Source organism: Dipodomys merriami, unplaced genomic scaffold (assembly GCF_024711535.1).
Source record: "Dipodomys merriami isolate MVZ:Mamm:240054 unplaced genomic scaffold, mDipMer1.0.p SCAF_64, whole genome shotgun sequence".
NCBI classification, from domain to species: Eukaryota; Metazoa; Chordata; class Mammalia; order Rodentia; family Heteromyidae; genus Dipodomys; species Dipodomys merriami.
In genome coordinates this window covers 2,916,628-2,942,359 of record NW_027206224.1, presented here as the reverse complement: position 1 = coordinate 2,942,359, position 25,732 = coordinate 2,916,628, and the positions used below count along the sequence as shown (strand labels likewise).

Here is a 25,732-nt window from a genome sequence, read left to right as displayed (position 1 = left end):
TAAATCTGTTAGTGCAATGACATAATTTCAACTTACATGAGTTACATTGGCTTTAGTTACAAAAACCAATGAAATATATTTGTAGAAATTAAAGTCTGTGCCAACCTAAGTACATTGAAACCCTATAGCAAGTGTTTTCTTTTGCATATAGGTGTAAAGAAGACATTCCAGTGTGAGCTGTGCAGTTATACATGTCCACGGCGTTCAAATTTGGATCGTCACATGAAAAGCCACACTGATGAAAGACCACATAAATGCCATCTCTGTGGCAGGGCATTTAGAACAGTCACCCTCCTGAGGAATCACCTTAACACACACACAGGTGCTGTATGAAAATGTGAAGACTGTAATATAAAGTTGGGTTTCAATTATTCACATTGATTACAAGGAGAAAGCTAAAGGAGTATTTCTGTAGGGTTTTTGTGCCTTTTTTGTAATCTTAATTTGATTTTTTTTTTTTTTTTTCTGGTCGTGGGGCTTAAACCCTGGGCCTAACTCTGGGCTTGAACTCTGGACATAAGCTGTCCCTCAGCTCAAGGCTAGCGCTCTACCTCTTGAGCCACAGCGCCACTTCCAGCTTTTTCTGCTTATGTGGTGCTGAGGAATCCAACCCAGGGCCTTATACATGCAAGGCAAGCATTTTACCATTGAGCCACCTTCCCAGCCCCAATTTTTTCTTTGTTTTGGTCGGTCATAGGGCTTGAACTCTGGGCTTGGGCGCTGCCCCTGTGCTCTTCAGCTCAAGACAAGTGCTCTTCCTCTTGAGCCATAGCGCCACTTCCAGTTTTCAAGTGGTTTATTAGAAAGAAGAGTCTCACGGACTTTGCTGCCCAGGCTGGCTTTGAACCTCGATCCTCAGATCTCAGCCTCCTGAGTAGCTAGGATTGTAGGCATGAGCCACTGGTGCCAGGCTCCCAATTTAAAAAAAAAAAAAAAAAGCATATGGACTTAGTTATAGGTGAATGTCAAGAAAACTTAGTGGAAGCCAAATACTTGTGGCTCATGGCTATAATCCTAGTTACTCAAGAGGCTGAGTCTTGAGTCTCCAGAGTCTCTGAGTTCTAAGGTTGATGAAGCTGTAGCTGTACTACATGCCCACCAAGCTAAAGAGGCTACCCAGAAAGCAGTTAACAGTGCCACTGGTGTTCCAACTGTTAAAAAATTGATCAGAGACCATGAAAAGAAACTCGTGCTTCACCAAAGAAAAATATCTAAACATCGAAAAACCTAAATATAATGGAAAGAAAATTGTAAAATATAAAATAATTTAAAAAAGGAAAGAAAACTGAACCTTATGTACTGAGCAAATGCCAGATCTAGCGAACAGTGCTAGTCCTAGATTACTTGATTTAAAATCAACAAAAAAACTACAAAAAATAGTAAAATATAAAACAATGTTAGACCTGGGAAAAAGAATTTTCAGCAAAGTACAAAAATTTAAAGCATTCCTTTAATTTTCTAATTCTTTATTGTGGAATAGCTCAGGATGTCAGTTCTAAGTAACAGAATTAATAACTGTGCAAGGAAATGTAATTTGGATTATAAAATTCTTGCTTTAATAAAATTCCTTAAACAATGGGGGGGGAGGAAAGAGGCTGAGAGTTAGAGGACTGGGGTTTAAAACCAGCCCAGGCAGAAAAATCTCTGAGACTTTAACCAGCAAAATCATTCAAGTGGTAGAATGCCAATTATATACAAGAAAGCCAAGCAAGAGTATGAGGCCTGGAGTTCAACCACAGTTTTGGCCCTAAAAGAAAATGCTTAGTGGAAAATAATCCAAATGATTTAAAGGAGATGAACCAGAAAAAAAAGGCTATCTGGTTGTTATTTGGAATAATTCCTAGAAACCTGACCGTTGTGTAACTGAGGTTTATACAGTAATTACAGAAAAGTCCAAAAAGTTCCACATAACAATTGTCAGGCACTATGAGGACGAACAGAAATTGAAGTAAAACCCTGAGTAATTCATAATTGGAGAATGTAAGGTTTAAAATATTTTTTAGGCAATTTGAATGTTCAAGGGGTAGGGGTATAATTCAAATGGTAGGGTACTTTCCTAGGTTCAATCCCCATACCCTATCTCAAAAACAAAAGAACAACAGTGGCAGAACACTTAATGTCGCATATGTGAGGCACTGGGCTCGATTGCTAACACCATAAACCAAGCAAGTGTAAAACGATTCATTTGTCCAAGTGCCATATATACTTTAATAAGTTGTTCAAATATTCTAATATTAGCTTGGTGAACTGGATTGAAACGTTGAAAATATATTGGACATATGACTAAAAGCTGGCCCTATGGTAGGATATGTCAACATGAGTGTGCCTTAATGTAGACAGTCTCCTGTTCTAGACTTTTAGCTTTGCAAATGAGAAGTTGGATCTTTCTGGTCTCAGAGCTGATTAGGTAGAAGTTCATCCATCTAGTAACCAAGCCTGCAAGAGATTGACACAGGGCTAGAGGTGTGGCTCAAATAGTATAGCAGCCTGGCAAGTGCAAGATCCTGGATTTAAATTCTAGTATGACCTAAAGGAAGGAATCACATATATACACAGAGTGCCAGTTTATAGTGGGGAACAATTTTTTTTCTTTTTTTTTTTTGTCAGTCATGGGGCTTGAACTCTGGGCTTGGGTGCTGTCCCAGAGCTCTTCGGCTCAAGGCTAATTCTCTACCACTTTGACCCACAGCGCTACTTCCGGTTTTCTGATGGTTAATTGGAGATGAGTCTCACCAACTCAGATCTCAGCCTCCTATGTAGCTAGGATTACAGGAGTGAGGCAGGCTTATCTTTTCATTTTCTAAATGCAGTTGTGTAAGAGAAGCTCTTGCCTATGTCAAGATGTAATAAATGAGAGATGACTGAATGAGCATGGATCTTGGGCAGAGAGACAGTGGTTATGTAGTGCAGCCTGGTGGAAATTCCTCCACAGCAGTGTCTACTTCATTAATGTCATGACATGCTTACTTCTACCAGAGGTAAACCTCTTCCCCCTGGGAAGTACTAGGGTAAATAACACCAAAAGTTATTTTTCAGCTTATCTGTCCTAACAGAAATGAATACAAAATGAATACAACTAATTGTTTCACTTATCCTTACCTCTATACTGTACACTTACCACAGAAGAACTATCCTTCACACCCTCCTACACCTTTAGTAGTACTGAAGAAGGAAGGTGAATGAACAAATGAATATTCCTTCCTTAGAATTTCTTTTTTTTTTTATTTGGTCGGTTGTGGGGCTTGAACCCTGGGCTTGGGCACTGTCCTTGCACTCTTCAGCTCAAGGCAAGCACTCTACTGCTTGAGCCACAGCGCCACTTCCCATTTTCTAGTGTTTTTTATTGGAGATGAGTCTCACGGACTTTTCCTGCCTGGCCTGGCTTTGAACCGTGATCCTCAGATCTCAGACTCCTGAGTAGCTAGAATTTACAGGCATGAGTCACCGGTGCCCAGCCTTATTGTCATTTTCTTTTTTTTTTTTTTTTGTCGGTCGTGGGGCTTGAACTCTGGGCCTGGGCGCTGTCCCTCAGCTCTTCAGCTCAAGGCGAGCGCTCTACCACTTGAGCTACAGCGCCGCTTCCGGTTTCATGGTGGTTTATTGGAGATAGGAGTCTCACGGTCTCTGCTGCCCGGGCTGGCTTTGAACCGCGATCCTCAGATCTCAGCCTCCTGAGTAGCTAGGATTACAGGCGTGAGCCACCAGCGCCCGGCTCTTATTGTCATTTTCTATTTATACTTAACTTTCTAGAATTCTTCCCATCCTCTTAGGAAATATTTCTGCACATGACTGGACCTATTCATTACATTGTTTTACATTGTTACACTTGTACTTCCTTTTTTTTTTTTTTTTTTTTCCTTTTTCTTTTTCTTTTTGTCCTAGTCCTACAGCTTGGACTAAGAGCCTGGGCACTGTCCCTAAGCTTTTGTGCTCAAGGCTAATGCTCTATTGAGCCATATCCCCACTTACAGCTTTATGGTTGTTAATTGGAGATAAAAGAGTCTCACAGGTTTTCCTGTCCAGGCTGGCTCTGAACTATGAAATCCTCAGATCTCAGCCTCTTGAATAGATAGGATTGTGGGCATGAAGCCACAAGCACCTGGATTTACTTCCATTCTGTTTTTGATTTTTAGTTTTGGGTGTTTTTTTGTTGTTGTTGTTGGTTTGGTTTGGTTTTGGTTTTTTGGCCATTGAGCTTGAACTCAGGGTCTGGGCACTGTCCCTGACCTCTGCTCAAGGCTAGCACTTTACCACTTTGAGCTGTAGCTCCACCCCCAGTTTTCTGGTGGTTACTTGTAGACAAGAGTTGTATTACAGATTTTCCTCCCTGGTCTGGCTTCAAACTGCGGTATATGTAGGTGGTAGTAACAGTACTGAGGTTTTGAATTCAGGCCTTTTGAATCCTAGGCAGGGCCTCTACCACTTGAGACACATCATCAGCTGAGTTTTTGGGTTTTGGTTTTTTTTTTTTTTTTAAGGGGTAGGTTTATTCATTGTTCCGGCTGGCACCAGGCCATCTTGGTCCTCCACGAGGTGGGGAAAGGCCTGGGAAAGAGAACTGGGAGAGCTGGGAAAGAGAGAGAGAAGAGCTAGAAAAGAACAGAGAGAGAGCAGAGAGAGCTAGAAAAGAACAGAAAGAGAGAGTTGGGTTTTGGGTATTTTTTGGGGAGAGTCATGGGCCTTGAACTCCGGGGCTAGGCGTTGTCACTCAGTTCTTCAGCTCACGGCTAGCATTCTACCACTTGAGCCACAGCACCACTTCCAGTTTTCTGATGGTTTATTGGAAATAAGAGTCTCACAGACTTTCCTGACCATGTTAGCTTTGAACCTCGATCCTCAGATCTCAGCCTCCTGAGTAGTGAGGATTACAGGCGTGAGCCACCAGCATCCGGCTCCCCATCCCCTGTCCCCTGTCCCCCACTCTCCGTCCCCCGCCCCCACCTGGTTGTGTGGCCTGAACTCTGGTCCTGGGCACTGTCCCTCAGATCTTCAGCTCAAGGCTAGCGCTCTACCACTTGAGCCACAGTACCACTTCCGGCTTTTTCTGCTTATGTGGTGCTGAGGAATTGAACCCAGGGCTTCATGCATGCAAGACAAGCACTCTACTACTGAGCCACCTTCCCAGCCCTCAGCCTGAGTTTTTTTTTTTTGTTTGTTTGTTTTGTTTTTTTTGGGGGGGGGGTCCAGTCGTGGGGCCTGAACTCTGGGCCTGGGCGCTGTCCCTCAGCTCTTCAGCTTAAGGCTAGCGCTCTACCACTTGAGCCACAGTGCCACTTCCGGCTTTTTTCTTTTTGCTTATGTGGTGCTGAGGAATCGAACCCAGGGCCCCAGGCATGCAAGGCAAGTGCTCTACCACTGAGCCACCTTCCCAGCCCCTCAGCCTGAGTTTTTATCAACCTTGAATCCATAGTGATTGGATACAAACTAGGGGCAAAAAGGGGTTTTGTATTCAAAGGTAGCAGATTCAAATTAGATAATAAGCAAAAAAGTTTGGTGTGTTCTTGCATCCTGTGTTGTAAATTTAGCTAGGCCTTCCCATATCTTGTAGAACTAGTCTTGGGTTAAGGCAGAGTTGATAGGATGACTGAATTCTCATCTTAGGCAACAGTTGTGTGCTATACTTTGAACTCTGAACTATGCCTTTGATCTTGTTCTGTTGTCCTTTTCTCTATCTAGGTACTCGTCCTCACAAGTGCCCAGACTGTGACATGGCCTTTGTGACCAGTGGAGAATTAGTGCGGCATCGTCGTTACAAACATACCCATGAGAAGCCATTTAAGTGTTCCATGTGTGATTATGCCAGTGTAGAAGTGAGTGTCAAGTTCCTTGTTGGTATCTTTCATGGTAGACCTGTAATCTGGCACTACTAAAGAAAATCAGTTCAACATGTCAATATATGAGTTGATTAATATCAATATCTTGATGATCAATATCACTTTTTTTTGATAGAGCAAACATGTTTATTTACTCTTCTCAAAAAAAATTGAAGGTGATTAAGAATAGCTTATATAAAAGTTCTCAAAGTCCTCTATGTTGAATTGAAACTCCTTTGTACAACTATTTGAAGATAATAAACATTTTAAAAGATTTTTAAAAAAAAAGAAGGGCTGGGAAGGTGGCTCAGTGGTGGAGCGCTTGCCTTGCATGCCTGAGGCCCTGAGTTCAATTCCTCAGCACCACATAAGCAAAAAGAAAAAAGCCGGAAGTGGAGCTGTGGCTCAAGTGGTAGAGCACTAGCCTTGAGCTGAAGAGCTGAGGGACAGTGCCCAGGCCCAGAGTTCAGGCCCCACGACTGGACCCAAAAAAAAAAAAAAAAGAAGAAGGAAATCAGATCTGAGGGTCATGGTTCAAAGCCAGCCTTATTAGGAAAATCTGTGAGACTTTTATTTTTAAAACTCAGCAAAAAGCCAAAAGTAAAAGTGTAGCTCAAGTGGTAGAGCACCAACTTTGAGTAGAAAAGCCAGTGGAGGGCAAGAGCCCCTGAGTTAAGGCCCCAGGACTGCTGCAGATTTTTGTCTGGAAGAGTAAATGTGGATGGTTAGCTAAGAAAAATTTGGAAGCTATAGAGGTGCTTGCCTAACATATGCAAGGCCCAGTGTTCACTTCCCAACATTGCAAGAGAGAAAGAAAACAGCTCAGTAATGCTGTTGGGATAGTTACTAACTTAACAAGTGTGAAATTTTAGTGTGTAAAACGTAAATGCAGAAATTTTTTTTGTTTTTCATAAAATCAGAGCAACTTAAATTTCAAGCTAGATACTGGTGATTCACACCAGCACTCAGGAGACTGAGATCTGAGGATCACGGTTCAAAGCCAACGCGGGCAGAAAAGTCCATGAAAGAGGCAGAGGCTCACAACTGTAATCCTAGCTGCTCAGGAGGCTGAGATCTAAGGATCACAGTTTGAAGCCAGCCTGGACAGAAAAGTCTCCATGATATTCTAACTCAAAAACGCCAGAAGTGGCACTGTGGCTCAAGCGGTAGAGTGACAGCCTTGAGAACAAAGAGGCTCAGGGACAGTGCCCAAGCACTAGGATCAGCAAAAAAGAAAAGTCCATGAGACTTTTATCCTCAATTACCATCAGAAAACCAGAAGTGGCTCTGTGGCTCAGAGTAGTAGAGCACTAGCCTTGAGCTTAGGGACAGCACCCAGGCCAAGTTCAAGTCCCCAGACCCCCTTCCCTCCCACCCCCACCCCCAAAAAAAAACAGCTACATCTTTTAACTACTAGAGATGTAGCTCAGTGGTAGAGTGTTTACCAAGCATGCATGAGGCCCTGAGTTTGATCACTAGCACCACACACACAAAAGTAAAATAGTAAAGAGAAAAGCACATACCTTATCACACACTTAAAGCAATTACCAAAAGTAATTAATCCTTTTTTGTGTGCTCATGGTACTGGGGTTTAAACTGAGGGCTTACCCTTGCTAGTCATTATCTTTTAGACTTTTCCTACCTGAAGTGCCCTAAAACTAATCAAGTAAGCATTTGTACCTAATCTATAGTGTTCATGCTAGCAGTCTGTTAACAGAAGCATAAGAGGTTTGATTGCTTTCATATTACAGGTCAGCAAATTAAAACGTCACATTCGCTCTCATACTGGAGAGCGCCCGTTCCAGTGCAGTTTGTGCAGTTATGCCAGCAGGGACACATACAAGCTGAAAAGACATATGAGAACACATTCAGGTAGGATTTCTCCCCTCCTGGTATTAGTGAGCTCTTTTCAATGATCCTATAATAGCCTGTGAGTCACCACATACAGTCATTGCGTACCTGAATGGAAGACTTAACAAAGGCTCTGGCTTAGCCTCTAGTCTTTTAACTCTAGTCTTTTTTGTTAAAGTGTAGTCACATGCACTGCCCCTAGCCATTGTGCTTCCCTGGTAAGTGGGACAACAGGTGCACTCCACTGTGCCCAGTTGGTTAAGATGCTGTATGTGGTGGCACATGATTGTAATTCCACATATGGAATGCTGAGCTGAGACAAGAGACTCAGGAGTCTGAGGCCAGCCTAAGGCTACAGTATCGACTTTGAGAGCAGTCTGGTCTACATTGCATGAAAGAAAAAGGAAAAAAATATTTAAAGACAAGAAAAAGTTGGAAGTCCTCCATTAGTCTCTTCCAAAGATTGGCCTTGCCATGGAAATTATCTTTTTACATGGAAGATTATGTAGAAAAGCTAGACAGCAGAAGTTTAGGGTTTGTCATCTCTGAAGATAGGCTTGAGTTTGACATACAGAATAAGTCTCAGACTTACTAAGTAGAACTTAGAGTTTCTATGGCCCAGTATATCTGTCTGCCACATTAGTTACTCCCAATTGAATCATAATATTCATTTAATTTGTTTATTCTGTATTTCCTTTTAAGGGGAAAAACCTTATGAATGTTATATTTGTCATGCTCGGTTTACCCAAAGTGGTACCATGAAGATGCACATTTTACAGAAGCACACAGAAAATGTGGCCAAATTTCATTGTCCCCACTGTGACACTGTCATAGCCCGAAAAAGTGACTTGGGTAAGTAGATTTACTAAAGGCAAATGAAAAACAGAAAGTATAATGAAAGTGGAAAGAGCCATTGATTCCTGGAGTCTGTCTGCTCTTCTTGCTTCTACCATTTTCCCTCCTTTTTTTTTTTTTTTTTGGATAGTACTGGGGATTGAATTCAAGGCTTCTCACTCACTGGGCAGGTGCTCTACCACTTTAGGCACTCCTCCAGTCCATTTTTGTCTTGGTTATTTTCAAGCCCAACCTATGATCATTTGACTTGTACTTCCATGTGTTTGTAGGGATGACAGTCATATGCACTGCACCTAGCCATTGTGCCCAGTCCTTGGTTGAGATGGCCTTTTGGGAAATAATAGATACATATTTTTTGTTGGTCGTGAAGCTTGAACTCAGAGCCTGGGTGCTATCCCTGACCTTTTTCGCTCAAGGTTGGCACTCTACCACTTTGAACCACAGCGCTGCTTCCAGATTTTTGGTGGTTAATTGGAGATGAATCTCATAGACTTTCCTGTTTGGGCTGGCATTGAATTGTGATTCTCAGATCTCAGCCTCCTGAGTAGCTAGGATTACAATTGTGAGCCACTGGTGCCTGGCTTATTTTTTAAAATCTTTTTGCCTAAACTGATCTCCCATTCTCCACCTCCCAAGTAGCTAGCATTGTATCCTTGAGCCATTATACCTGACTTAGATTTTTGTTTTTAAAGCCTAATCCATAGACTTCCTTTTTCCTTTTAACATTTGCCTTTGTGATCTCATCAGCTCCATAATCTCATTCAAGCCCCCAAACAAAATTGATGTTCCTATTTCAGATTTTTTTTGTTGGAGGGGGGAGAGAGATTGGGTTTGTTTGTAGGGCTTGAACTCAAAGTCTGGGCTCTGTTCCTCCCTAAGCTTTTTCACTGAAGGCTAGCACTCTACCACTGTGAGCCACACTGCCATTTCCAGTTTTCTGGCAGTTAATTGGAGATAAGAGTCACATAGACTTTCCTGCCTGGGCTGGCTTTGAACCATAATCCTCAGATCTCAGCCTTCTATCTGAGTATAGCTAGATTACAGGTGTGAGCCACCAGCACCTGGCTAGGTTGTGTGTGTGTGTGTGTGTGTGTGTGTGTGTGTGTGTGTGTGTGTGTGTGTGTGTGTGTGTGTGTGTGTGTGTGTGTGTGTGTGTGTGTGTGTGTACACATGCATACGTGTGTGCACGTGTGTGCATGTATGCACCAATCCTGGAATTTGAACTCGGCCTAGGCTCTGTCCAGGATTAGCACTCTACCACTTGAGCCACAGCTTCAATTTTGGTGCTTAATTGGAGATAAAAGAGTCTTGTGGACTTTGTACCAGTCTGGCTTCCAACTGCAATCCTCAGATCTCAGCCTCCTGCGTAGCTAGGATCCACAGGCATGAGTCACTGGCTCCTGGCTTCTTCCTGTTTCAGATCTTTCAGTTAGATTTCCTTTATAGCCATTTATCCATTGCTATAATCACCTCTACTTCAATAACACTGCAATTGTAAATTCAACATGTGAAACTAAAGCTCTATAACTATTCCACACTTTCCCATCAAAATAGACACACACAGCTTAGTCTTCATCTTTTTCCACAATTCACACACTCACACACATACACACACACACACACACACACACACACACACACACACACACACACTAATTTCAGTAGATTTCCCTGACATGCATCTTCTTCCATAGTCAGTAACTCTTCCTGGCCTCACTTCTTGGGTTTCTCATCACTTCTTTACTTCTAAATCCTTTGCTAGCCTTCTTGTCCAGCCTGCCATCTTCTCCCACCTACCTAATTTAATTGCTTTCTCTCTCTCTTTTTGATGCTAAGTGCTAGACTGCTGAACTTACACAACCTCAGCCAGCCCACAGAATAATTTAAGAAGTAGAATAAATGTAGGAGTAATTTGTTGCAATGCTTGTTTGTGTTTTCAAAAGTTCAGCTTGGCTTTTTATATTTTGCTCTCAGGTGTCCACTTGCGGAAGCAGCATTCCTATATTGAGCAAGGCAAGAAATGCCGTTACTGCGATGCTGTGTTTCATGAGCGTTACGCCCTCATTCAGCATCAGAAATCACACAAGAACGAGAAGCGCTTTAAGTGTGACCAGTGTGATTATGCTTGTAGACAGGTAGGAACTGTCATAGTTACAAGGCCGTTAATGCCTGCCCTATCCATGTCGGGTATTCTCAGAGGGTTTTTATATACCTAGTACAGTGACTACTTCTAAGAAAAATACTTTCAAATTGGTTTATGAGGGCCCTCACCAAAATCAAAGGTTCCTTGTCAGTTGTATCTGGGTCTTCAGCTGCTGTTTAAGTCAGTCAGATTTACCCAGTCCTAAGACTGACTACACTTCTTTCTCAAAACCGTGTTGGAGTTAAGTCCAGAATTTGAGGGAAGAACATAATCTGGTTCTGTGACATGTTCAGACTTTAGAGAAACAGCCCACTAGGGGTGAACAGATTTCTTTGTGCTAGGATTTATGGAAGCAGTTTTGAATTCTTGTAAAAGATAACTTTATCATGTCAATCAGGTTAGCCCCTGTTGTAAGGGAAAGGCCACATGCACAGCAGCTGGGATGGTGGCCCTGTAACCAGGCCCTGGGGCCTCTTTCCTGTTGTCTCTGTTTTCAGGAGAGGCACATGATCATGCACAAGCGCACCCATACTGGGGAAAAGCCTTACGCCTGCAGTCACTGCGACAAGACCTTCCGCCAGAAACAGCTCCTCGATATGCATTTCAAGCGCTACCATGACCCTAACTTTGTCCCTGCGGCCTTTGTCTGTTCTAAGTGTGGGAAAACATTTACTCGTCGGGTAAGAGTCAGTGTTGTAATGTTACTTCCCCATATTCTTTTTTTTGGGGGGGGGGGGGCGGGTCCGGTCGTGGGGCCTGAACTCTGAGCCTGGGCACTGTCCCTCAGCTCTTCAGCTCAAGGCTAGTGCTCTACCACTTGAGCCACAGCACCACTTCCGGCTTTTTTCTTTTTGCTTATGTGGTGCTGAGGAATTGAACCCAGGGCCTCAGGCATGCAAGGCAAGCTCTCTACCACTGAGCCAACTTCCTAGCCCCACTTCCCCATATTCTTTTTTTTTTTTTTTTTTTTACTTGCCCATATTCTTAATATCACATTCTTGGTCTTCCACTACAGAGCAAGGCTTTTTTTCCTCCTAGGTTACAAATATAGTGAAACGTTATCATTTGGTAAGGGTCCATCATCCCCATCTGGAGGTGTTCAGTCCATGTGTGAACCTTCCACTTCTGGGAACAGCACTATCTTTGAGTAGTTTAATGTATGAAGGAATTGTCTTTGGATTAAAACCTGTACTTCATTCCACCTCTATCTAGTTTAAGTCTGTCTTAGGTCTTCCCTGTTGCTGTTTTAGCCAGCTCTGCTGGCTGCTTAGCCTCCCCTTAGAAGACCTAGCTTTATCTTCTGAGGGTTAATCTCTCTTCTTTCTCTGGATCTTCTCTTTTTTCCTCTGGATTGAGACCTCTGAATGACAGGAGAAAGCTCAGGTAGATAACAGAACTTTCAGGCTTAAATATGGATTCCCAAGATTTTGATTTCATTAGAAAAGCTAGAAATTCCAATTTGATCTTAAGCTTTTTTAGTAGTGTAAAACAACAGTTATTCCTTTTGTCAGAATACCATGGCAAGACATGCTGATAATTGTGCTGGTCCAGATGGTGTAGAAGGAGAAAATGGAGGAGAAACAAAGAAGAGTAAACGTGGAAGAAAAAGAAAGATGCGTTCTAAAAAAGAAGATTCCTCTGATAGTGGTAAGTGGCTTTTTTCTTTTTCCAGTATTGAACTTATTGCTAGGCAGGTCCTCTACTGCTTATGGGTGGCTTGTTTATTGATTTAGTTATGTGTGGCAGATTTTGGAACCCAATTCCAATGGATAAGTGTGTGAGATATAGTGGTGGCCAAATCACTCTTAACTTCTTTAATTCTAGTCTTCCTAATGTGCATTTACAACAGGAGCTAATTTATTTCCTGGGTTAATGTTATTGTATTTACTTTTTCAAATTAGTGATAGTCCAAGGCTAGCAGAGTTTCTTTCCCATGTTATTTTACATGTAGTCCAGATTTGAGCAGTGACTGTAATGGACATCAAGGTAGTTGCTTAAGTATCTTGACTGTGTTTTTCAGCCTAGCCTTGAGGTACTTGATGAAATCATCTTGAAGGCCAGCCACATGTTCTTCCTACCTTAATCTCTGCACCTATCATTTAACCACCTTTTTTGCTCTCTCATTAGTTCTCTATGGTGTGATAATTGCTTTTCTAGTCAGATGTGCCTAAAATTTTTGATTGAAAAGGTCATAGAGAGCTCTGTTTGGGGGAATGGTGGTGCCTAATTCCGCTAAGGACTTTTTGTTTTCGTTCTTGGTTTTCTCAGTACTAAGATTTGATCTTGGGCCCTTGAATTTGCTAGGCAGATCCTCTACCACTTGAGCCACTACCCCTAGCCCTCATTTAGTCTTTTGAATTGCTGGTTAGTAAAAATAATGTAATGAGAATCAGGCCCTGTAGTTTATGTTTATAAATCCTATCTACTCAAGAAGCTGAGAGTTAGAGGATTGCAGTTTGAAGCCAGTCCAGGCAAAAGTCAGTGAGACTCCTATCACCGGTTATCCAGCAAAAAGCTTATTTATAGTTGTGGATAAAGCAGTATTGCATCAGCTGTGAACAAAGAAACCTGAATGAGAGCTCGAAACCCTGAGTTAAAGTCCCAGTACTGGCATGCACAAAAAATGATAATAGTGGGAGAGGATAGAATTTTTGGAAAGTAAGCCAATTAGAGAACTTCCATCACTCTGTGTTTTATTATAAAACTTGCTCATTGAAAGCTCTAGCTTAAAAAAGTTTTTAAGGCCTTCAATTTTGAGTACTTCTCTGGCAAAATATTGTCTGGTAAGCATAAGAATAAAGTAAGCCGGGCGCTGGTGGCTCACGCCTGTAATCCTAGCTACTCAGGAGGCTGAGATCTGAGGATCGCAGTTCAAAGCCAGCCCGGGCAGGAGAGACTGTGAGACTCCTATCTCCAAAAAACCACCAGAAAACCGGAAGTGGCCCTGTAGCTCAAGTGGTAGAGCGCTCGCCTTGAGCTGAAGAGCTGAGGGACAGCGCCCAGGCCCAGAGTTCAAGTCCCACGACCGACAAAAAAAAAAAAAAAAAAAAAAAAAAGAATAAAGTAAATCAGCCAGGCACTGATGGCTCACGCCTGTAATCCTAGCTACTTGGGAGGCTGAGATCTGAGGATCACGGTTCAAAGCCAGCCCAGGCAGAAAAGTCCATGAGACTCATACCTCCAATAAGCCACTAAAAAACTAGAAGTGGCACTGTGGCTCAAGTGGTAGAGCACTAGCTTTGAGCTGAAGAGCTCAGGGACAGAGCCCAGGCCCAGAGTTTCAGCCCCACAACCATCAAAAAAAGAAAAAATCAGAGGTTGGAGGTATAGACCAGCAATTGAGTACCTGCCCAATAAGCATCCCAGTACCAACCCTCTCCCCCCACCCAAAAAAGAAGAAAGAATGATGAAATTCAGGCATAGTAGCTTATACCTGCAAAAAAGAATTTGTGTGCGTGCATGCGTCTGTCATCTGTGTGTGTACATGTGTACACTAATCCTGGGGCTTCAAATCAGGTCCTTTTTTTCAAGGCTAATACTCTGCCACTTGAGTCCAAGCTCCATTTTTGGCTTTTTGCGTAATTGGAGATAATAAGTCCAACAGACTTTTTAAAGCCTGGGCCAGCTTCAAACTGCGATCTTCAAACCTCAGCCTCCTTAGTAGCTACAATCACAGTGAGTCACTGGCACCCAGCATTCCTAGAACTTGAGGCTGAGTCAGATGGATCTTGAATGTTAAGCTACTGGCCTACATAACAAAAAGTAATTTTTTTTTTTTTTTGGTCGGTTGTGGGGCTTGAACTCTGGGCTTGGGTGCTATCCCTCAGCTCTTCAGCTCAAGGCAAGCGCTCTACTGCTTGAGCCACAGTGCCACTCCCAGTTTTCTAGTGGTTTATTGGAGATAAGAGTTTCACAGACTTTCCTTGCCCAGGCTGGCTTTGAACCATGATCCTCAGATCTCAGCCTCCTGAGTAGGATTACAGGTGTGAGCCACCGGCTCAAAAGTAATTTTTTTTTTTTTTTTTTTTTTTTTTTTTTTTGAGCTAGGTGTTGGAGGCCAATGCCTACAATCCTAGCTACTCCAAAGGCTAAGATCTGAAGATCATGGTTCAAAGCTAGCCTGGGCAAGAACATTGTTTATGAGTTTCTTATCTCCAGCTAAGCACCAAACATATCAGAAGTGGAGCTGTGGTTCAAGTGGTAGAGCACTAGCTTTGAGTAAAAAGGCTCTGGGTTAGTGCCCAGACCCTCAGTTCAAGCCCTAGACCTGGAACCAAAAAACAAAAAAAACAAAAAAAAACTTTTGATGGTGGTGGTGCTAGAGATTGCACTTGACCTTTCATTGAGCTATATCTCAGCTCTTTTGCTGCCCTTTTAAGTTAGAAAATCTACAAAAGCACACTAGCCTTTACTACAGGTCTTTGTGGGATCTCTTGATTTGGCTAAGAAATTATTGCAGTGAACTGTTGGGAGATACCAAGTAATGTCAGTCAGACCCCAGATATTACCAGTGCTTGCAGTGACCTTGATCTTTGGGATTCCCTGTACTTTTTTTTGCAGAAACTCCTGCTACTGTGCTCCAAGCCCTTTCTTCCCCTAGTACTGCCTTGTTTCTATCTGTGGTTCATCTTCAGCATGGTCAGCTTCACTTCCTAATTGCACATTTCCAGAAGTCTCTTTAAACTAAAGAGATTATTGATGGTTCCTAATCAATTTCTACACTTCTTCCTTTTGTCTTTTTGCACTACTGGTTTGTTTGTACCTTTGTACCCAGTGTTTTTTTATGCCCCCAGAACGAGGAAATCAGTATGGACTTGATGCATCCCGCTGCTGACAAAGGCCCCACAATCTTACTTGTCCCATCCAGGAAGTTCTGCCTATTGGCCATCAGCAAAATGTACTGCTATTTTCAAGGCTTTTCTTCTAAAATATCACTAAGCCAGTAATCTTTTGACCCTGTCAACCTTCTTTTTGTGCCCCCTCCCTAGTTCTAACTGAATTTGTTAAGTCTTCTAGGCATTGGGCCAACTTAGGCAATAGAGAGCTTAAATAAATTCAGTTCAGAAGCACCTTGTTTTTTACACACTACCACCTACCAGTGAGTTCCCTGTGTCTAAGGATTTCAGTCATTTGATAAAGGAGGCATTTTGTCGTGAAAATAAGGCATTTTCTCACCGATTTTGTAAGTTTAAACATTTTGTTCCAGAGAAAATGTCTGTTTTAAGATAGCTAGTGCAGTCAGGCTCCAGTGGCTCATGGCTGTAATCCTAGCTACTCAGGAGGCTGAGATCTGAGGATCAGGGTTCAAAGCCAACCTAGGCAGGAAAGTCCGTGAGACTCTTACCTCCAATAAACCACCAGAAAACCGGACGTGGCACTGTAGCTCAAGTGGTAGAGCGCTAGCCTTGAGCTGAAGAGCTAAGGAACAGCACTCAGGCCCAGATTCAAGCCCCACAACCGACAAAAAAATAAAAGATAAAAAAAAATAAAGCTGAAAGTGAATCTGTGGCTCAAGAGCTAGAACGCTAACCTTAAGCAAAAAGAAGCTCAGGGACAGTACCCAGGACTGGCACATACACATAAAAAAAGTGCTTGTGTAAAGTGTAATTTCCTGGGCATGATTCTCAAGTCACTATTAATTGGGTTGGGATTGCTGTGTAGATTATTCAAAGAAAGGGAGAGAGGGTCTTAGTTCATGTAGCAACTCTCCCCACCCTTCCCCCCCCCCCCCCCCTCACACACACACACAGGCTGTGAACCCAAAACAGATCTGGGACTCAAACCTGTATTATCTGGCTGTTTGTCAGTATTCTCTTTAGCAGTTCTCTCCCTTTGTTCAGATATTAGAATCAGTGGGTCTATAAATTAACCCATTGAAGCTGATAATTAAGTTTTGAGACTTTCGATGTAAAAAATCAGGGCTGGCAATGTGGCTTCGTGGTAGAGTGCTTGCCTAGCATGCATGAAGCCCTCGGTTCAATTGCTCAGTACCAAATAAACAGGAAAAGCCAGAAGTGGCGATGTGGCTCAAGTGGTAGCATGCTAACCTTGAGCAAAAGAAGCTCAGGAACAGTGCTCAGGCCCTAAGTTCAAGCCCCAGAACTGGCAAAAAAGAAAAAGGAAAATTCAGTAATAGTCTCAAAAGAACATTTTTTGGTGAGGGGTTCCTAGGGATTGAACTCAGGACCTTAGCTTTTTATCTCAAGACTGTTCATTGGTTTTCCCTCTCACAAAGACAGACACACACACACTCCTACCCAACCAGATATGGGCAGATTTCCAAGGATCAGGCTTAGTATCTTGCTTTATCCTTACATAGTAAAGGAGACATTTTTATTTTCAGCTTGAACACTATTTTGTAGTTGTATATAGCTAATAAAAGATGGAATTGGGCTGGGAATGTGACTAAGTGGTAAAGTACTTGCCTAGTATGCATGAAGCCCTGGGTTTGTTTCCTCAGTATCACATAAACAGAAAAAGCCAGAAGTGATGCTGTGGTTCAAGTGGTAGAGTGTTAGCCTTGAGCAAAAGAAGCTCAGAGACAGTGCCCAAGCCCTGAGTTCAAGCCCTAAGACTGGCAAAAAAAAAAAAGATGGAGTTTCCTCCCAAGAATTTGAAACAGAGACTCCTATCTCCAATAAACCACCAGAAAACCGGAAGTGGCGCTGTAGCTCAAGTGGTAGAGCGCTCGCCTTGAGCTGAAGAGCTGAAGGACAGCGCCCAGGCCCAGAGTTCAAGCCCCACGACCAACAAAAAAAAAAAAAAAAAAAGAATTTGAAACATACCTGTAATCCTAGCAACTTTCAAGAGGTTGAGATCTGAGGACCTTGTTTCAAAGCCAGGCAAGGCAGAAAAGTCCATAAGACTATTATCTCCAATACACTACTTGAAAAAAAAAATCAGAAGTAGAGCTGTGGCTCAAGTGGTAGAGTACTAGCCTTGAGCAAAAGAAGCTCAGCAACAGTACCCAGCCCTGAGTCCAATTCCTAGGACCAGCACCAAAAAAGCAAGAATTTGAAACAATGATCTGAGATAATAGTGGGAAAAACACTCAATGTAAAGGAGGATTAATAGCATTTTAGTTGATTTGCCTAACTATTATAGTATCTGTTTACCGTATATCAGTGCTGATAGCTAGAAACGTGTGTGTGTGTGTGTGTGTGTGTGTGTGTGTGTGTGTGTGTGTGTGTGTGTGTGTGTGTGTGTGTGTGTGTGTGTGTGTGTGTGTGTGTGTGTGTGTGTGTGTGTGTGTTTTCTTGCGAATATTGGAGCTTTAACTCAGGGCCTTGTGTTCTTGCCTGTTTTTTGTTTGTTTTCCCCCACTTAAGTTGCTCCACCATTTAAGCCATACCTCCACTTTTGACTTTTTGCTTGTTAATTGGAGATAAAAGAGTCTCAAGGACTTTCCTGCTTTGGCTGGCTTCAAACTGGGATCCTCAGATTTCAGCCTCCTCAGTAGCCAGGATAACAAGTGTGAACCATTGGTGCCTGGCTGGCAAGCTTTTTTTTTTTTTTTTTTTTTTTTGGGGGGGGGGTGGGGTCCAGTCGTGAGGCCTGAACTCTGGGCCTGGGCACTGTCCCTCAGCTCTTCAGCTCAAGGCGAGCGCTCTACCACTTGAGCCACAGCACCACTTCCAGCTTTTTTCTTTTTGCTTATGTGGTGCTGAGGAATCGAACCCAGGGCCTCATGCATGCAGGGCAAGCGCTCTACCACTGAGCCACCTTCCCAACCCCTGGCTGGCAAGCTTTTGTTTTGCTCATGTCTGGTGCTTTACCATTTGAGCTATGCCTCCAACCTAGCTTTTTGCAATTAGAGATAATGTCACTCAGACTTTCCTGCTCAGGCTGGCTTTTAAACATGATCCTCTAGGTCTTAGCTTCCTCAGTAGTTAGGATTACAAGTCTATGCTATGGGTACCTGCTGCAAATGCATTTTTTTTTACTGGCTTTTCTTTTTTAACTACAGAGCAAAAATATTTTTACTGAGCAGAAAATTAAACCAACAGAAAATCCCAAAGACTGTGCTTGAGTTAGAGGTATAGGACTTTTCTTTTTGGTCAGTTGTGGGCTTGAACTATGGGCCTGGGCACTGTCCCTATAGTCTTCAGCACAAGATGAGTCTCTACCATTTGAGCCACAGCACCACTTCTGGTTTTCTGGTGGTTCATTGGAGATAAGAGTCTCACGGACTTTCCTGCCTAGGCTGGCTTTGAACCTCCTGTGTAGCTAGGATTACAGGCGTAAGCCACCAGAGAGGTATGGGACTTTAAACATTTTTTTAAACATTGTATCACATGCACCAGATAAGGAAAGATGATCTTTCAAAAGACAGAAAAATCTTAGCTCACTAAAGGAGCTTTACTTAGTAAAGGAAATAAATGTGTAATGAGACTTCACAGACATATGATTGTCTGTTTTCTTTTTCTTCCACTACTCACCTTGCCCTACTACCTGTTCCTCCTCATTTCCATGAGAAGAAAATGCTGAGCCAGATCTGGATGACAATGAGGATGATGAGGAACCTGCGGTAGAAATTGAACCAGAGCCAGAGCCTCAACCTGTGACCCCAGCCCCACCACCTGCCAAGAAGCGGAGAGGAAGACCCCCTGGCAGAACCAACCAGCCCAAACAGAACCAGCGTAAGTTGCTTGCCTCTGCTCTTGCATCTCCAACTTGTGAGGGAACCAGGCAGGCGGGTCTGTGTTCTCAGGGAGGTGGGAACTAAGCCATGAAAACAAGTTAGGTCAGAATGGGAATAAACGCTCAGGAAATTACTTTTTAGAAGTTCTTACTGAAGAACATATGAGGAAGTCTCTACAAGCTTGTTAATTTCAAGAAGAAAACGTCCAGAGTAGAAGCGTACTTATGTTCTACAAGATGGGTATTGTTAATGTGGGCGAGTTTGGCAGGGTTGATATGGGAATGAACATAAAAGAGCCAAATTTTCAAGGATAAAATAATTTGTCTGATGTTGCCCCTCTGAAGAAATTCAGAACCATAGAGTCAAGTGTTGGCCTCCTGTTCTATAAAAAGACCCAGAGGAAATGTTTCCCTGCCACTTTACACCACCAGGTGTGAAATGTCTCCTTAATCTCTTTAGGAGTGGCTATTTCATTTTGGGAAGTTTTGTGCCAGTAACTGGGGCTCACTCAGAGCCTCACACTCTTGCTTGGCTTTTTGCTAGTTAATTGTAAATAAGAATCTCATGGACTTGTCCAGTCTGTCTGGCTTTGAACCTCAATCTTCAGATCTCAGCCATCTGAAGAGCTAGGATTATAGCCATGAACCACCAGCACCTGGCTTTTTTTTGTTTTGTTTTGTTTTTTGTTTTGTTTTGTATGGCAGTTCTAGGGTTTGAAATCAGGGCCTCACACTTGCTAGCTAGGTACCCTACCACTTTAAGCCACACCTACAGTTCATCTTTTTTTTTCTTCCATATTTTGTATATTCTCCTCAGCCCTGTGTTTAAATGTCTATCATGGGGGGAAAAAAAGATTAATAGGTCATATAGCCCTCTCATTTCACCTACACAATGTTTGAGTGACCAAACTAGCAGGAAAATGGCCTTCACCCAGTGTAGAGGTGTGGACGAGCTATAGAATTAAAAATGTCACCTAGCCCCAGGCACTGGTGGCTCACATCTATAATCCTAGCAACTCAGGAGGCTGAGATCTGAGGATTGTAGTTTGAAGCCAGCAGGGGCAGGAAAGTCTGTGAGACCCATCTCCAATTAACCACCAGAAAACCAGAAGTGGTGCTGTGGTTTAGAGGGTTAGAGCACTAGCTTTGAGCACAAAGAGATTCAAGGCCAGGCCCTGAGTTCACGCCCCACAACCAACCAAAAACAAACAAAAAAGTTACCTACAGCATACATTCTAAAGTATTCATAGTTTCAGATCATGTGCTATTTTGTGTGTGTGTGGGGGGGGGGTTCTTCTGATTTAGTTTTACTTGTTTCACACACTATTTATAAAGCTTAAAATCTAAATTTCTAACATAAAGGAAAAGTAAGGATTTCAAAATGTAAGTTAGGAGGTATATGAGGATGAATGTCAGCATTTTGTCCTTTGGCAGTTTCTAAGTATTAGGGCTCTATTTTATGTATGTCTACATTTTAGGTGTTTAAGGTGATCTTTCATTGACTTTATCCTCATCACCTCTAAGGGTTTCCTTTATTGCTGTCTTATTCACTGTCGTATCTGAAAAGACCCTTGTAGTTTCTGGGGTTTTTAATGTACTGTTTGTTTTGTCTTTGCTTTGCTTTGCCAGCAACAGCCATCATTCAGGTTGAAGACCAGAATACAGGTGCAATTGAGAACATTATAGTTGAAGTCAAAAAAGAGCCAGATGCTGAGCCTGCAGAAGGGGAGGAAGAGGAGGCCCAGCCAGCTGCCACAGATGCCCCTAATGGAGACCTCACACCTGAGATGATCCTCAGCATGATGGACCGGTGATAACGGGGCCTTACTTGTCTCCAGGACTGTTCTAGGCTGTGTTTAAACGGCCTAAATTTTAATTTTTCTCCTTTTCTTCTTTTGGCTTTGGGAAAAGCATCATTTTACACCCATTTTACCAAACATACTGAGAACGAAAACTTCAAGGATGATGTTAGAAAAATGTGATTTAACTAGAACTTGCTGTTTGATGTTAGCAAATCATGGAATGTCCTGAGTTCCTGAGGGTTTACTGTGAAGTGTTGAGGACAGTGTTGATGCCTAACTAGTTTTCTGAGATGGAAACAGACATTGAGCCCTCTCTCTTGATTTAGTAAACCACTCCAGAATGGCCACGGGTTTCCCAGAGTTCTATAGTCTTCTTCCCAAGAGAGTTTTTAATTGTAAATGCAGACTTGGGAAGGACTTAGACTTTTAACCTGTTTTTTGCTTTTGCTTTTCCCTGACTCCCTTTGCTCGGAGCCAGCTGCACACCAGTAGTATGGCATGCTATGATCAGTTCCTGTCCTGAAAGCTTTGCCTCTTTCTTGGCAAAGTCTCTGGTATGGTCAAGCTTGTAAATAACTTTTTTACATTTTAATCTTTTCCATTAATTAAGAGATTGAAAAAAAAAAGTGCAGTGTAAGAAAACCCAGCATTTAATTACTTGCAAATTAAGTTACCACGGACTCGGTGGTGTGTAAATGTTGACCAGGAATTGGATCACAATCATGTAGCAGAAAAGCACCCAGATTGCTGTCTGCTAGTGATGGATACCCATGTGGAGGTGATTTTCAGCCCATGGAGCCAGCATTTGAACCTTGTACAATTAACTTTATGATTTCCCATCAACATTTTCTTTGCTCTATTTGTAGCTAAATGTTGTATTTTATAAATCTTCTGTTAAAGCCAGAAGGGTGATTATGAATGGGTCACAGCAGCCCAGAAATGCTGGGCCAGAAAATTTTACTAGGTCAGTAATTTAAACTTTGGATCTGAAAAAAAAAAAATTTATAATAATGTGAAGCAAAACCAACTTAAAAAGTGATTCTTGCACATGAACTGTCACATGTTTAAAATGTGTTTTTTAGAGAGCCTCAGTCTTACTGATTTCAAACACTTTTTTCTTCTGTGTATTGCTTTTAAGAGAGCCATCAGTTAGCTATCAGACTCTAGGTTGATGCATTTTGTACTTAGCTGTACTGTGTGATATTTTTCATTATTTTAGGACGCCAACATGAGACCTGTAATAAAATATGTAATGGGGTTGAAAGCTGGGGAGGAGGAGGATCTACTGCTGTACAGCTAATAAATCATAACGGATTAACAGGCACGCTTAAGACTCCATCTGGCATGATTCCTGCCTGCTGGGAGCCCAAGGGGGCCTGTGCATGGCTCCAGGTTGCTCAGACCTCCTCTTCTCAGGCATTCTCTATCCCTAACATACTTCTTTTGCAGTAGATGAGATGGTTTGGCAGATGACAGGATATTGGATGCAACCTGCTTGCTGCAACTTTTAACTTCCCAAAACTGTGTGTGTGAATAAGAGGCAAGTGAGTGGACCACTGCCAACTTCCACGAACCACCTTAGGAATGTATGCCCCATGTACAGAATGAAGTGCCCCAGAGCTGCCTTGAATAGAAAGAGCTGGGTGAGAAACTGTTCTTGGAATCTTGGCTCAGAGGGCTTAGGGTCACCCAGGCTCATGGGAGCAGAGATTTGGGTCCAGCATGACAAAAATATGAGAATCATGGTTCGAAGCCAGCATAGACAGCAAAGTCCATGAGACTCTTTATCTCCAGTAACTACCAAAAAAGCCACAGTGGGCCTTTTGTTCAAATGGTAAAAGCACTAGTCTTGAGCATAAAAGCTCAGGCCCCGATTTCAAGCCCTACGACCAGTACCAAAAATAAATTAAAAAAAAAAAATCTTGTAGATTTGAATGAATGTTAGTAAACCTCAGACTGTAAGAACACAAATTCTTCATCCCACCCATGGGCTAGCTCCCCTACCAGAATTGTTAAGATGGGTACATCCTTTTCTAAAAGAAGTAAATCTGCAGAACAGTGAAGCTATATTTATCTGCATCTTCAATGTAGTTTGTTTCTAATTGTGTATATTCAATTGTTTGAAAGTGGATTTGTTTTGGCTAGTGTGGGGGCAAGAGAAGTAACATAATGGAAGCTGGGAAGTGATTCATTTTTATATAGCCCATATATCCATATAGCCCATATATCCTTCCACAGAGGCCAGTTATCACTTGAATTCCTCCACTGAACTTTGAGCAGCAAGTTCCCGAACCAGTTTGCAACTCCCTTCCTCATTTTTAAACCACAGGACTTGAGTAAAGTAATTTGCCAGGCTCCAGTAACTAACCTTTAATCCTAGCTACTTGGGAGATTGAGACCTGAGGATGTTGATTCAAAGCCAGCCTGCACAGCAAAGTCCATGAGACTCTTGTCTCCAGTTAACCACCCAAAAAAAAAAAAAAAAAAAAAAAATGGAGCTATGGTTCAAGTGTTAAGAGTGCCAGCATTGAGCAAAAAACGTCAGACAGCATGCAGGCCCTGACTTCAAGCCCCAGTACCAGCATACATTTTTATTTTATTTTTCTTTATCTTCACACCTCTGCAAGCATTTAGCCCTTTTTATTGCCCAGCAGACACCTTAGCCTTCTTGGGTTTTTGGTCAGGATCCTCTCCTAAAACCATCCCTCACCCTGTACTTCTCAGACAGCAGGGCTGATTCTTATTGGGAGCTTCAGCATCTTAGTGCCCAGTGTGGTGTGCTGTCCAGAACAAGCTGAAGGCTTCACTTCAGTGAAGGAGTTATTGTAAGATCTGAGGCCAGTTAAGGTTTGTTTTGTCATTATTTTCCTGATCACTATCAGAAAAGGTGTCTGACTGTCCCACACACCAGTCCCAATCTCTATGTAGATCCTGGTTGCCTTAGTGGCTCTTGCCTGCCGCAAGTACTCACTTGGTACAGGGGCTGACCTGACCCTCCTGTTGTTGCTCCTGTTCTTGGACTTCAGGGTCCTGCCTGAGAACTATTGTAGCCCTTTTGATCATCACTATTTTCCATTCAGAATAGAATCCTAGGGAGGAGTTTTCCATCCTCTCTGAAGTCCAATCCTAGGGTTGCTGTGATCGATTTTGCAAATGCCTCTGCTCAGTGTTGATACTATTACTGTGGACACTCTCTTAAACATAAAATCCTTAGAGCAAGCTGGGTGCCATTGGCTCACGCCTATAATCCTAGTTTAAAGAAGCTGAGATCTGAGGATTATGGTTTGAAGCCATCCTGAGCTGGAAAGTACAGGGGACTTATCTCTAGTTAACTACAATAAAAAAAATTTTGAGTGGTTCAAGTGGTAGAGCACTATCCTTGAGCCCAAAATCTTAGGGACTGTACCCAATCCCTAAGTGTAAGACCCAGAACCACCACCACCACCACCACCACCCCCCCAAAAAAAAGAAAAAGTCCTTGAAGCAACACGGGTCCGGTCTTAGGGCCTGAACTCTGGGCCTGGGCGCTGTCCCTCAGCTCTTCAGCTCAAGGCTAGTGCTCTACCACTTGAGCCACAGTGCCACTTCCAGCTTTTTTCTTTTTGCTTATGTGGTGCTGAGGAATCAAACCCAGGGCCTCATGCATGCAAGGCAAGCTCTACCACTGAGCCACCTTCCCGGCCCTGGAGTGACACTCTTAATAAGTTAATAGCTCCTGCTTACAAAAAGGAACTGAAGCCAGGTGCTGGTGGCTCATGTCTGAAATCCTTGATAGTCAGGAGGCTAAGATCGGAGGATCACAGTTCAAAGCCAACCCAGACGGAAAGTCCATGAGACTCTTTATCTCCAGAAAACCAGAAGTGGCACTGTGGCTCAAGTGGTAGAGCACTCACCTTGAGCTGAAGAGCTCAGGGACAGCACCAAAGCCCAGAGTGCAAGCCGCCATGACCAACCAAAAAAAAAAAAAGAACTGAAGCTGGGTACTGATGGCTCACAGCTGTAATCCTAGCTACTCAGGAGACACAGCTGGGGAAAAATCCATGAAACTCAAACTACTCAGAAAAAGCCAAAAGTTGTGCTGTGGCTCAAGTGATAGAGAACTAACCTTTAGCACAAAGAGTCTCGGGGCAGCACTCAGTCCCTGCCGAAGTCATGGACCCTAGATTCAGAACAGCAGGACAGGACCTGTGCCCCGCAGTGCCCCTCCCTCCCCTGGGCACCTGCCCGCTTCGCTAGCCTGGCCGTGGGAGGGGTGGGCCGCTTGGGATTCCCCAAGCGGACGGCGCCCCCTGGTGTTCACGGCAGACCCTGCGGGGCGGGATGAAAGTAGGGAGCGGCACACAAGATGAGTGGCCCCCACCCTACTCCCCTCCCCCTCTTCACCTCCGTATGTACGCTGGCAGAAGAGCTCCTGCATGATAGGGTGGGTGGGCAACTAAGACTCTCCTTCCTCCCACAACCCCGAGCTGAGCCCAGGCGAGATCTTGGCCCAAGAGGCTGTGGCAGGGAGGGGCCGGGCCCAGGAGTGTGGCAGGCAGGAAGCTGCGTGCACTTTCCGCTGCTAGAGGAGCAGGTGGCTGCCGTGAGGCCCTCTGCCAAGCTTCCTGTGTGTGGGGGCCTTGGCTGGC

At 43.1% G+C, this 25,732-nt stretch overlaps 1 protein-coding gene across 3 annotated transcripts in view; it reads left to right on the top strand.

The window, feature by feature from the left end:
• The window catches only part of LOC138815407 (transcriptional repressor CTCF), a 56,377-nt gene extending 33,949 nt beyond the window's left edge, over positions 1–22,428 (top strand). For all 3 annotated transcript variants that reach the window (XM_070004786.1, XM_070004787.1, XM_070004788.1), the window contains 9 exons: positions 152–322; positions 5,677–5,810; positions 7,565–7,685; positions 8,367–8,516; positions 10,494–10,654; positions 11,160–11,342; positions 12,174–12,309; positions 19,140–19,301; positions 20,932–22,428. In XM_070004786.1, the coding sequence (XP_069860887.1) occupies positions 152–322; positions 5,677–5,810; positions 7,565–7,685; positions 8,367–8,516; positions 10,494–10,654; positions 11,160–11,342; positions 12,174–12,309; positions 19,140–19,301; positions 20,932–21,116 (1,403 nt within the window). In that variant the 3' untranslated portion in view covers positions 21,117–22,428. The remainder of the gene's footprint in view (positions 1–151; positions 323–5,676; positions 5,811–7,564; positions 7,686–8,366; positions 8,517–10,493; positions 10,655–11,159; positions 11,343–12,173; positions 12,310–19,139; positions 19,302–20,931) is intronic.
• Positions 22,429–25,732: the final 3,304 nt, after the last annotated feature.